Genomic DNA, 12,338 nt, shown 5'->3' with positions numbered 1-12,338 from the left:
ACAGAAGAATGCTGGAGCTCTGACAGAGTGACCATTGGGTTATTGGTCACCTCCCTAACTAAGGCTCTTCTCTCCTGATCGCTCAATTTCAATGGATGGCCAGCTCCAGGAAGAGTCCTGGTGGATCAGAACCTCTTCCATTTACAGATGATTGAGACCACTGTGCTCATTGGGACTTTCAAATAAGCAGAAATGTTTCTGTATCCTTCCCCAGATTTGTGCCTCAAGACAATCCTGTCTCACAGGACTACAGACAATTCCTTTGACTTCATGCTTGGTTTGTGCTCTGACATAAGCTGGCAACTGTGGGACCTTATATGTAGGCAGGTGTGAGCATTTCCAAATCATGTCCAATCAACTGAATTTACCCCAGGTGGACTCCAGTTAAACTGTAGAAACATCTCAGGGATGATCTGTGGAAACAGGATGCACCTGAGCTCAATTTTGAGTTTCATGGCAAAGGCTGAGAATACTTATGTATGTGTGATTTCTTTGTTTTTTATTATTATTATTATCATTACATTTGGAAAAAAAAACAAAACACTTTTTTTCATATTGTCATTGTGGGTATTGTGTGTAGAATTTTGAGGGGAAAAATGAATTTCATCCATTTTGGAATAAGGCTGTAACATAAAAAAATGTAGAAAAAGTGAAGCGCTGTGAATACTTTCCAGATGCACCGTATGTGCTGGTATAAATGTGCTGCCTTGAGGCAGCTTTGTTGTGATTTGGCACTGTATAAATTAAATAAATTAAAATTTTAAATAAATTGAAATATCCATCCATCCATTTTCTTTCGCTTTATCTGGAGTCGGGTCACGGGGGCAGCAGCTCAAGCAAAGCCACCCAGACCTCCCGATCCACACACCTCCCCCAGCTACTCCGGGAGAACCCCAAGGCATTTCCAAGCCAGCCGATAGACGTAGTCCCTCCAGTGTGTCCTGCGTCTTCCCCGGGGCCTCTTCCCGATGGGACGTGCCCGGAACACCTCTCCAGCGAGGCGTCCAGGGGGCATCCGGAAAAGATGCCCGAGCCACCTCAACTGGCTCCTTTCGACGTGGAGGAGCAGCGGCTCAACTCCAAGCTCCTCCCGAGTGAACGAGCTCCTCACCCTATCTCTAAGGGAGCGCCCCGCCACCCTGCGGAGGAAACTCATCTCGGCCGCTTGTACTCGCGAGCTCGTTCTTTTGGTCATGAGCCAAATCTCATGACCATAGGTGAGGATCGGAATGTAGATCGATCGGTAAATCGAGAGCTTTGCCCCCCTACTCAGCTCTCTCTTCACCACGACAGTCCGATACAGCGACCGCATCACTGCAGATGCTGCACCGATCCGTCTGTCGATCTCACGCTCCATCCATCCCTCACTCGTGAACAAGACCCCGAGATACTTAAACTCCTCCACTTGAGGCAAGGACACTCCACCGACCTGAAGAGGGCAAAGCACCTTTTTCCGGTCGAGAACCATGACCTTGGATTTGGAGGTGCTGATTTTCATCCCAGACGCTGCACACTCAGCTGCAAACTGCCCCAGTACACGCTGAAGGTCCTGATTTGACGAAACCAACAGAACCACATTGTCTGCAAACTGCAGAGACGAGATTCTGTGGTTCCCAAACCAGACCCCCTCTACACCCTGGCTGTGCCTAGAAATTCTGTCCATAAAGATAATGAACAGAACCGGTGACAAAGGGCAGCCCTGGCGGAGGCCAACGTGCACTGGAAACAGGTTTGACTTACTACCGGCAATGCAAACCAAGCTCCTGCTGAGGTCATACAGGGACCGGATAGCCCTTAGCAAAGGACCCTGGACCATGTACTCCCGGAGCACCCACCACAGGGTGCCCAGAGGGACACAGTTGAATGGCTTCTCCAGATCCACAAAACACATGTGGACTGGTTGGGTGAACTCCCATGAACCCTCAAGCACCCGATGGAGCGTGTAGAGATGGTCCAGTGTGCCGCGACCAGGACGAAAACCACACTGCTCTTCCTGGATCCAAGGTTCGACTATCGCTCGACTTCTCCTCTCCAGTACTCTGGAATACACCTTACCGGGGAGGCTGAGGAGTGTGATCCCCCTGTAGTTGGAACACACCCTCCAGTCCCCCTTCTTAAACAGAGGGACCACCACCCTCCCCAGTCTCTGCTTCCTCTTCAGAAGACGTGATGATGGGATTGAGGAGATCCTCGAAGTTTTCCTTCCACCGCCCGACAACATCCCCAGTCAGGGTCAACAGCTCCCCACCCGCACCGTAGACAGTGCTGGTGGAAAGTTGCTTGCGCCTCCTGAGGCATCAGACGGTTTGCCAGAATTTCTTCGAGGCGAACCGATAGTCCTCCTCCATGGCTTCCCCGAACTCCTCCCAGACCCAAGTTTTTGCCTCTGCGACCGCACGGACTGCGGCACGCTTGGCCTGCCGGCACCTGTCAGCTGCCTCCAGGGTCCCACCTGCCAACAAAGACAAGTAGGACTCCTTCTTCAGCTTGACGGCATCCCTTACTGCCGGTGTCCACCACCGGGTTCGGGCCACCGCGACAGGCACCAGAGACCTTGTGACCACAGCTATGAGCGGCCGCATTGACAAAGGAGGTGGAGAACATGGTCCACTCGGAATCCATTTCTCCAACCTCCCCTGGGATCTGGGAGAAGCTCTCCCGGAGGTGGGAGTTGAAGACCTCGCTGACAGAGGGTTCCACCAGTCATTCCCAGCAGACCCTCACGATACTTTTGGGCCTGCCAGGTCTGACCGGCTTCCTTCCCTCCCAGCGGATCCAACTCACCACCAGGTGGTGATCGGTCGACAGCTCAGCCCTTCTCTTCACTCGAGTGTCCGAGACACGTGGCCGAAGGTCAGATGATATGACTACAAACTCGATCATCGACCTCCGGCTCAGGGTGTCCTGGTGCCATGTGCACTTATGGCCACCCTTGTGCTCGAACATGGTGTTTGTGATGGACAAACTGTGACTAGCACAGAACAACTGAACACCACTCGGGTTCAGATCGGGGAGGCCGTGCTTCCTGATCACCCAGCTCCAGGTCTCACTGTCGCCACCCACGTGGACATTGAAATCCCCCAGGAGAACAATGGAGTCCCCAGTCAGAGCACTATCTAGTACCCCTCCCAGTACCCGGATGATCCTAGGAGCTATGTTGTTGGGGGCTTTGTGCCCCTTGTAGGGTCTCCCAAGGCAAAGAGGTCCTAGGTGACGGGTCAGACTAAGGGCAGTTCAGAAGCTCCCATGACCAGTAAAAAAATCAAGGACCGAGATGTCGCCTGGAATGGCAGAGCCGGGGCCCCACCCTGGAGCCAGGCCTGGGGTTGGGGCTCACGCGAGCGCCTGGTGGTCGGGCCTTAGCCCATGGGGCCCGGCCGGGCTCAGCCCGAAAAAGCGACGTGGGCCCACCCTCCTGTGGGTTCACCACCTGCAGAGGGGGCCAAACAGAGAAAAGAGAAAAAAAGCAGAATCAAGCATCAGAAAGACAACGAATTCAGTGTAATTTGTCAGCATTAAACAACAAGAAAAACACAAGAAATACTAAGATGATTGCTGGCCACTAGCCCTAAGCTTCACTAAAAGACCCAGAATTTAGATAAAGGTGAGGCCGCGGCCCTAATAAAATGAATTGAAAGAGTAAAAAGCATAGAAATGAAAAATAAGTGCGTCATGGGAAAATCTTAGTTTATAGCGTCATGCCACTGTGTGTGTGTGTGTGTGTGTGTGTGTGTATGTGCACGCGTTCTGAGGTGCTATAAAATGTAGAAAAAGTGAAGCGCAGTTTTGAGGTGCTATAAAGCTTTAACCTACAGTATACCAAATAACTGATGTTATCCATTCGTTTTCTGAATCTGTGTGATATTTTCATGTTTCATCTTCTGTATATGACACACTTCCATGGTTCATATTCTATATGAGACACTTTCTTGTTTGATATTCTATATGACACACTTCCTGTTGTGGTTTGAGGTCTGGACGTGGCTGGACCGGTTCAGGCGATGGACTCAAATGCTGGGAGCAAGGATGAGACAGGAGTGAATGAAAGGAGATTTATTTACAATAATGGATTAACAAAGGATTTAATAGTGCTGAAGCTGATGCCTGCAGAGCCGAGACAGGGCCCCCTTGTAGCAGTGGAAAGCCGGGAGCTGTACTGCACATGGAGCCAGGCTTGAGAGTTAGTGAGTGTGAATGAAACCCAGGAGTGTGGTACAGGAATTGGAGCCGAGAGGGATGTTCAGAGCCAAGGAGGGAGGAAAGTTCTTTGAAAGGAGCTGCAGGAAGCTCAGGGAATCTCTCAGAAGACCGAGTGCATGGAAGCATCAGAGTCGAAGTAACGGTATCTCAAAGTAGTATCTGGCTGAGATTCTGGCAACGTCAAGGTCATGGAAGAATTTGGCAAAGGCTGGGGTTTAAGTAACCTGCTCATGAATCTCAGGTGTGAGGAAATGAGTTACAGGTGCTCCTCAGCTCTGCAGCGCGCCACCTGGAGGGAAAACAGACAAAGAACACACAAGAGGGACAGACAGGGCAAGGACAAAGGGCGACCACAACACGTCCATGGTTCATATTCTATATGAGACACTTTCTTGTTTCATATTCCATATGAAACACTTATGTTTTTGTCTTTGCATTGCGAAATTCGGCACAAAGAGATTCCATGGCAGTTTCTTTGTGTGAACTCTGAATCTGCTTACGTACATAAACAGTGGCCCTGTCCTTGTGTTTGTTGATAATCACAGACATTCGTCGAGAACATTCACTGTATGTATTTCAAGGCTGTCTTTCTCTGCATAAAACTATGCATGACTCAAGTCACACTGTGATCTCCACAGAAAAACTGAAGGTTGAAGGTTGAGTTATGATATAACATGTGGCAACACACTCCTATTGCTGTCAGACAGCAACAACAGACTTTATTTCTCAAATTCCCACCACAGAAACATTTTTGTTTTATATTCTACATGATACATTTTCATGATTCAGACGCTGTGTAACACTTGAATGTTTCGTATTCTACATGAGACATTTTCATGGTTCAGATTTTGCCTGAGACACTTTCATGGTTCACATTCTGAGGAAGGATAAAGATAGAGGTGATAAGTGTAACACTTGGATGTTCAGAAATAAATAATAAGAAAATAAAATGAAGTGTACCTGTATTGCAACTCTCATGGTGTGTGTGTGTGTGTGTGTGTGTGTGTAGGTTGCGTTGATGACTCTGTCAGAAACCCAAAGAGCACGCCCGTTCTGTGGAGGATCACTGCTCAGTGAGCTCTGGGTAATCACGGCTGCTCATTGTCTGGTGCAGGCCAAAACTGCTCAGAAACATTTCTTTGTCCGAGTGGGTAAGAAAATTATTCCTTATAGTTTTTATAAAATATTAAAAATTTTAACTACTGTTCATGTGTGACCTAGAAAAGATGTGCTTTGTTGGAACAAGCAGAGGTACCCGTATTCACTAGTTACCAAGCTGCATTAACACGGTGGTTTTAAGCTATAAATAAGCTACAGCACTCAGAGTGCTCTTCTTCAGTCTTTTAAAACTGCTGTATGATTGTGCAAAAACAATCAAACCTGCGCTGTTTCCTAATAGTGTTAAGATGTATATTTGTAAGTTTTGAATATTTCAGTTGTCTTTTTTCATGTTCTGTATTGTATTGCCTTAATGCCATGATTCCACACACTCCAATGCAGTAGATGGCAGCATGCACCTCAAAAGGTGCTTTGTGATCAGCTGATAAACACAAATCAAATCAAATCAAATCAAATCAATTTTGTTTATATAGCGCCAAATCACAACAAACAGTTGCCCCAAGGCGCTTCATATTGCAAGGCAAAGCCATACAATAATTACAGAAAAACCCCAACTGTCACAACAAAGTTTTACTTTTTTTTTATTATTTATAAGGGTTCAGTTATTTTCAGTTCAGGTTCTGTTGAGTGCCTTAAAGGACACATCACATGTTATTTAGTCTCCCAGTTAGCAACACAACATCAAAGTATTCATGATTGTAAGTCTATCCCTGCGCATTCGGTAATAAATAGTGGTTGGTGATATAGTTTATTGCTACAATTCCAATTCCATTGAAGTTGGGACATTGTGTAAAATGTAAATAAAAACAGAATACAATGATTTGCAAATCCTCTTCTGCCTATATTCAATTGAATACACCACAAAGACAAGATATTTAATGTTCAAACTGTTTTTGTGCAAATATTTGCACATTTTGAAATGGATGCCTGCAACACGTTTCAAAAAAGCTGGGACAGTGGTATGTTTACCACTGTGTTACATCACCTTTCCTTCTAACAACACTCAGTAAGTGTTTGGGAACTTTGTAGGTGGAATTCTTTCTCATTCATGCTTGATGTACGACTTCAGTTGTTCAGTAGTCCGGGGTCTCCATTGTCATATTTGGCGCTTCATAATGCGCCACACATTTTCAATGGGCGACAAGACTGGACTGCAAGCAGGCCAGTCTAGTACCCGCACTCTTTTACCACAAAGCCACGCTGTTGGAACACGTGCAGAATGTGCTGAAATAAGCAGGAAAGTCCCTGAAAAAGACATTGCTTGGATGGCAGCATGTGTTTCTACAAAACCTGGATGTACCTTTCAGCATTGATGGTGCCATCACAGATGTGTAAGTTGCCCATGCAATGAGCACTAACACACCCCCATACCATCACAGATGCTGGCTTTTAAACTTTGCGCTGGTAACAATCTGGATGGTCTTTTTCCTCTTTTGTCCGGAGGACACAACGTCCATGATTTCCAAAAACAATTTGAAATGTGGACTCATCAGACCACAGCACACTTTTCCACTTTGACCCAAATGACCTCAGGCCCAGAGAAAGCGGCGCCGTTTCTGGATGTCATTGATGTATGGCTTTCACTTTGCATAGCAGAGTTTTAACTTGCACTTGTAGATGTACCAACGAACTGTGTTAACTAACAATGGTTTTCTGAAGTGTTCCTGAGCCCACGCAGTAAGATCCTTTACACAATGATGTCGGTTTTTAATGCAGTGCCACCTGAGGGATCGAAGGTCACGAGCATTCAATGTTGGTTTTTAGCCTTGCCGCTTACGTGTAGAAAGTTCTCCAGATTCTTTGAATCTTCTGATTATATTATGGACTGTAGATGATGGAATCCCTAAATTCCTTGCAATTGAACGTTGAGAAACATAGTTCTTAAACTGTTGGGTTATTTTTCCACGCAGTTGTTCACAAAGTGGTGATCCTCACCCCATCTTTGCTTGTGAACGGCTGAGCCTTTTCGGGATGCTCCTTTTATACCCAATCATGACACTGACCTGTTATCAATTGACCTGTTCACCTGGGGAATGTTCCAAAAAGGTGTTCTTTGAGCATTCATCAACTTCCCCAGTCTTTTGTTGCCCCTGTCCAGGCTTTTTTGAAATGTGTTGCAGGCATCCATTTCAAAATGAGGAAATATTTGCACAAAAACAAAAAAGTCTATCTGTTTGAACATTACATATCTTGTCTTTGTGGTGTATTCAATTGAATATAGGTTGAAGAGGATTTGCAGATCATTGTATTCTGTTTTTAATTTACATTTCACACAACATCCCAACATCATTGGAATTGGGATTGTAATTATTCTTTGCTCTCGGTGAGTTAGCAGGTGTATTTCCAGAAAAAAGTCTTACTCTGCATTTTTCAGCATATGACGTACATTTTAGGAAAGGCAGAAACATCCCGATGGCCAACAGACAGAGTGAAACAAATGCTGCTGTATCCGATAACAAATTTTCTGAGCTTTCATTCAAAAGTGATGGCTCAGATTTATAGAGGGTGTACAGAGAGGAGACAACACACTTCACCCTAAAACTCTTAACTTGAGGAACTACTGTTGGACATTATTCTCCAGCCAGCTAACATGCGCGGTCCGTGTGTGATAGTGGACCTGGACATTGTTCTCCAGCCGGCGATTGCCCGTGGTTCATATGTGATAGTGGACCTGGACATTGCTCTCTGGCTGGCAATCATGCGTGGTCCATGCGTGAGGACTTATAGTGGATCTGGACATTGTTCTCCGGCTGGCGGTCGAGCGCAGTCCATGTGTGAGGACTTCTTTGGTGCAGTGGACTTTACATATTTAATCTTGGCAATCATTCTACAAGTGGGTGAGTGCCCTGTTCAGTTTTTTCCGTTTTTGTATTTTTTTCTCCACAGTGGAGCTGGTAAGCTTTATTTTTACTTTACTTTGAGAGTCTCTCAGATGTTGGATCTTGATGTGTGTGGAGTAGCACACTGTTTTAACATGCACGCAGAACTCTCTGCTGTTTCTCAGGGTGTCTGATCACACAGATGTATTTTTTTTATTATTTTTCACTGTTTATATTGATGACAAAACTTTTACAAAGCTGGGCCTGTAGCAGAGACTGTTTTTAACAGGCTGCATTTATGACTAATGGCCATGCACGGGCACTAAGGCTGAATCTCAATTCTACCCCTTGGCCCTTCCCCTTCCCCTTTCCCCTCCGTTTTGCGCAGGCACGAGAGACAGAAGGGTGTCTCAATTCTCTTTTTAGAACGAGGAGGAGGGGTAGGTGGAGGGCTACAAACCCCTTCAAACAGAGTGAATCTGGATGCACACTCCGTTTAGAGGGGTAGGAGGAGCTTACCGCTGTCTCCAAAGAAACAAACATGCCGCTGAAAGAACCGCACAAATGTAAGCGGCTTTCATTACAATCTACACTGTTTAGAAAGTTATAACTTGCCAAAAACCTTTACAGGCAATTACCTATGACAGCAATGTGTATGCTGCTGGATGCATGTTGTGTATATTGTTGTTCTGAGGAATATCGTAACTTCGTTCGTGCGCTGAGGTGTTATAATGCATATACATTTGAACGCTACAGTAAGACGCTTTTATATCTCACAATGGAGAAAGTCATTATAAAGGATAAGCATGTTAATTTGTATGTTCATAAATCTTTGGATAATATCAATCCCTGCTGTTGGATTTCAAGGTCTGTAACACGTGTATTTTTGTAAACAAACAGGGAGCCCTTAGCACATTCGTCTCCTAATAAGCTTTCAGGTAGAAAATGAGAAGTTTCACCAATGGGAGTAAGTTGGAAAATATATATACACACACACACACACACACACACACACACACACACACACACACACACACACACACACACACACACACACACACACACACACACACACACACACACACACGTATATGTGTAACACATAACCTGATGTCCTAATAGACTGCTATTATTTGTCAAGGAAAATTCTAAAGGAAATAGAGCTGGATGCAAAAAAAATGGGAGAATTTGAAAAAGAAATATAAGGTTAATAGAATTAGATGCAGCCCATAACATACATACAGGTGCTGGTCCTATAATTAGAACATGATGAAAAAGTTGATTTATTTCAGTAATTCCATTCAAAAAGTGAAACTTGTATAATGTATACATTCATTCCACAGAGACTGATATATTTCAAGTGTTTATTTCTTTTAATTACTAATTAATGAATTACTGATCAATTAATGATTAATTAATTAACAATATTAATTATTACTATTATTACTGATTAATTATTGTTAGCATTATTAACAATAATTAATTATTCATACTATTAATAATTATTATTATAAATCACAAATTAATTAAATTAATTATTAATACCACCAAATTCTTCGACATGATTGCGAGGTGTCGAAAAAATCTGCGGCTTCTTCTATTTCTTTGCATTTACGCAGAAAGGCGAGAAAATAAAAAGAGCAAACAGGCTACTGCAACAAGTCGCGCTTCTGTTGCCATGTTGACAAACAGTGAAGACGGCAATATGGGCAGTTTTTTTCCCGTAAGTTGGAGGGGTGTCTCAATTCATAGGGCTAGAGGCATACCCCTTCGCCTTACCCCTTGTTTTAAAGGGGTAGGCGTAGGGGTAGGGCTAGGGCCAAGGGGAAGGGGAAGGGGTACAAAAGAGAATTGAGATTGGGCCTAAGTCTTCTCACATTTGAGAGCAGCTGCTGCTTTTACCGTGACTGCATCAAAATTAACGGTTATCACTTAAAAACGAGTCATCATCACATGACACCAGACTTATGTAAAGTTTGTAATTAATCTGCTGCTCCATTCTTAACGTTAGCAGCTACATTCCATTCAAGTGCACGCTGGGACGTTTTCCTCAAAGCTACGTAAACGCTGTTGGAAACACTCGGAAAAACGAGTACTCGAGTGCTTTGTTTTCGTCAGTCTTCGTATCTGTTTGTTGTTAATGCGATATACTTTGAGACAGATTACATAAGTGCACAAAGTAATCCCGGTGTACAGTATCATCGGATGGGCACTGACAGCCTAAATCTAAGTTGTTATGATTTTGTTGCGACATGTCCTTTAAAGCAGTGGTTCAAAATGTTGTCCATGTTGAAAATGATGCAATCTTTTACATGGCGCAATTTTATCACAAACATCTGTAATAATATGGCTTGTTTGCAGTTAATGCACCATCTCTAAGAAGCATGTGCTGCAGTTTTTTCCACTGAGTGAGGTGGCAACTTACGCAGAGAAAGCCACGCCTTCCATGCAGGCACACATACGGAGTCACAGAGCCACATACATCAGGCATATGTATAGCATAAGGAGATGAAGATTTCAGAAATGACTTTTATAGAAACTAATTCTCCTCACAGGTGCAAACGTGAGTAGTTATTTATCCCCTTTAATCACACACATAGGTGAACATGACGTGGAGCAGGATGAAGCACAAGAGCAAGACTATGCTGTGGCAGAGCAGCACATCCACCCCAAGTATAATGAAAAGCTCTCCTTGTACAATCATGACATTGCACTGTTGAAGCTTGTATCTCCTGTGGATCTGAACAACCAGCGGCGTCCCATCTGTCTGGGCCCCAAAGACTTCACAGAGACTTTACTGAGGGAGTCCAGCAGCTCCCTGGTGAGTGGCTGGGGACGGCAGAAATTCCAAGGCCCAGAGGCCAGCAAGTTGCAGAAGCTGGAGCTCCCCTACATAGACCGGACCAAGTGTAAATTAAGTAGCCGATACCATATTACACGGTTTATGTTCTGTGCGGGCTATGAAACTGCACAGAAGGATTCTTGCCAGGGGGACAGCGGCGGGCCCCACGCCACTAATTACAAAGGCACCTGGTTCCTGACAGGCATCGTTAGCTGGGGGGAGGAGTGTGCCAAAGATGGGAAGTATGGCATCTATACCCGTGTGTCCCGATACTATGACTGGATCAGTCAGAAAACAGGGCTTCAAATTACTGACTGACAACTGCAAAACTGAGCATTTGTCTCATTCATTCAGAGTTCAAGACACTTTGTTTTGGGATGATTTATAGCGAAAAGAAATGAGACTTATATTTTATATTTTGGCTATCCAATAAAATTCAATTAAAATGTTTGAGCTTGTACAGATATTGACTTGAAGCTGGAGAAAAATTAAAATCTTGATTTTCTTTGAGAAACATTTCAACTGAGAAGTTCATTTCAAAATATTTAACTCATGCAATTTTAAATTGATTGTGTTTCATCACAGATTCAAACTAATGCAATTTGCCAGACTTTTTTTTTCCCTTTTGACTCGTATGAAGCACAGGTGTAAAACGGTGATTCTTTACATTCTGCAAAGTATTTCTCTCAAACACATCTCAAAATAAACATATTGATTTGCTGAGCAGTGGTTGATTTCACTGGAATCATAAGTCAAAACAGGTGCTTCTGATCATTTTCTGGTAGAATATTTAATTGAAGCAAATAGGAAAAAGCAACAGTGACTTTATGTCCTATTTGGTTGAAATAATGTTATATGGGGAAGTAGGGTGACCTCAGGCTATTTTAACCCTGTGTGAACAGAGACAACAGATGTCAGTCCTGTGGAAAAGTAGTTTTCTGCTGTTTATCCCATGTAAGAAGGTGTCTAAAGAGGCATTTTGAAGACAACAATACAGCAGAAGTTTTATTTCTGTAGAATCTCTTTGTCATTCTGTCCATACAATCCAGCTACAAAATCATGTGATCAGGTTCATGTCAGCTTCTCACCTCTGTGCGTTCCCCTCACTTTTTCTCTTCAAAACCACCTGCTCTGCTTGTGGCACATGGACAGAGCAACCTGACAACAGACTGTGCACCTCTGCATGTTGATTAAAAATTAAATACACAGATTCTTTGAGATGGGCTTGTTTTGTGCTTGTGTTAGAGGAGTTCGGACCACCTATTTTGGCACATGCAGCCAGATGTAGTGGTACACAAAAACTAAGGTTCGGCACGTATCATGGTTTTTTGAGGTCATGGATTGGCCTTCTTGACCCC

The 12,338-nt window shown here is 44.1% G+C and overlaps 1 protein-coding gene across 1 annotated transcript in view; it reads left to right on the top strand.

The window, feature by feature from the left end:
• The window catches only part of f9b (coagulation factor IXb), a 37,925-nt gene extending 26,390 nt beyond the window's left edge, over nucleotides 1-11,535 (top strand). Inside the window, exons 7-8 of the mRNA XM_034178099.1 lie at nucleotides 5,210-5,351; nucleotides 10,739-11,535. Coding sequence (XP_034033990.1) covers nucleotides 5,210-5,351; nucleotides 10,739-11,298 — 702 coding nt within the window. The 3' untranslated portion in view covers nucleotides 11,299-11,535. The remainder of the gene's footprint in view (nucleotides 1-5,209; nucleotides 5,352-10,738) is intronic.
• Nucleotides 11,536-12,338: the final 803 nt, after the last annotated feature.

The sequence above is a fragment of the Thalassophryne amazonica genome, chromosome 9 (assembly GCF_902500255.1).
Source record: "Thalassophryne amazonica chromosome 9, fThaAma1.1, whole genome shotgun sequence".
Lineage (NCBI taxonomy): Eukaryota > Metazoa > Chordata > Actinopteri > Batrachoidiformes > Batrachoididae > Thalassophryne > Thalassophryne amazonica.
Note: the sequence above shows the minus strand (reverse complement) of the source record. Positions and strands in the feature narration are given on the sequence as shown.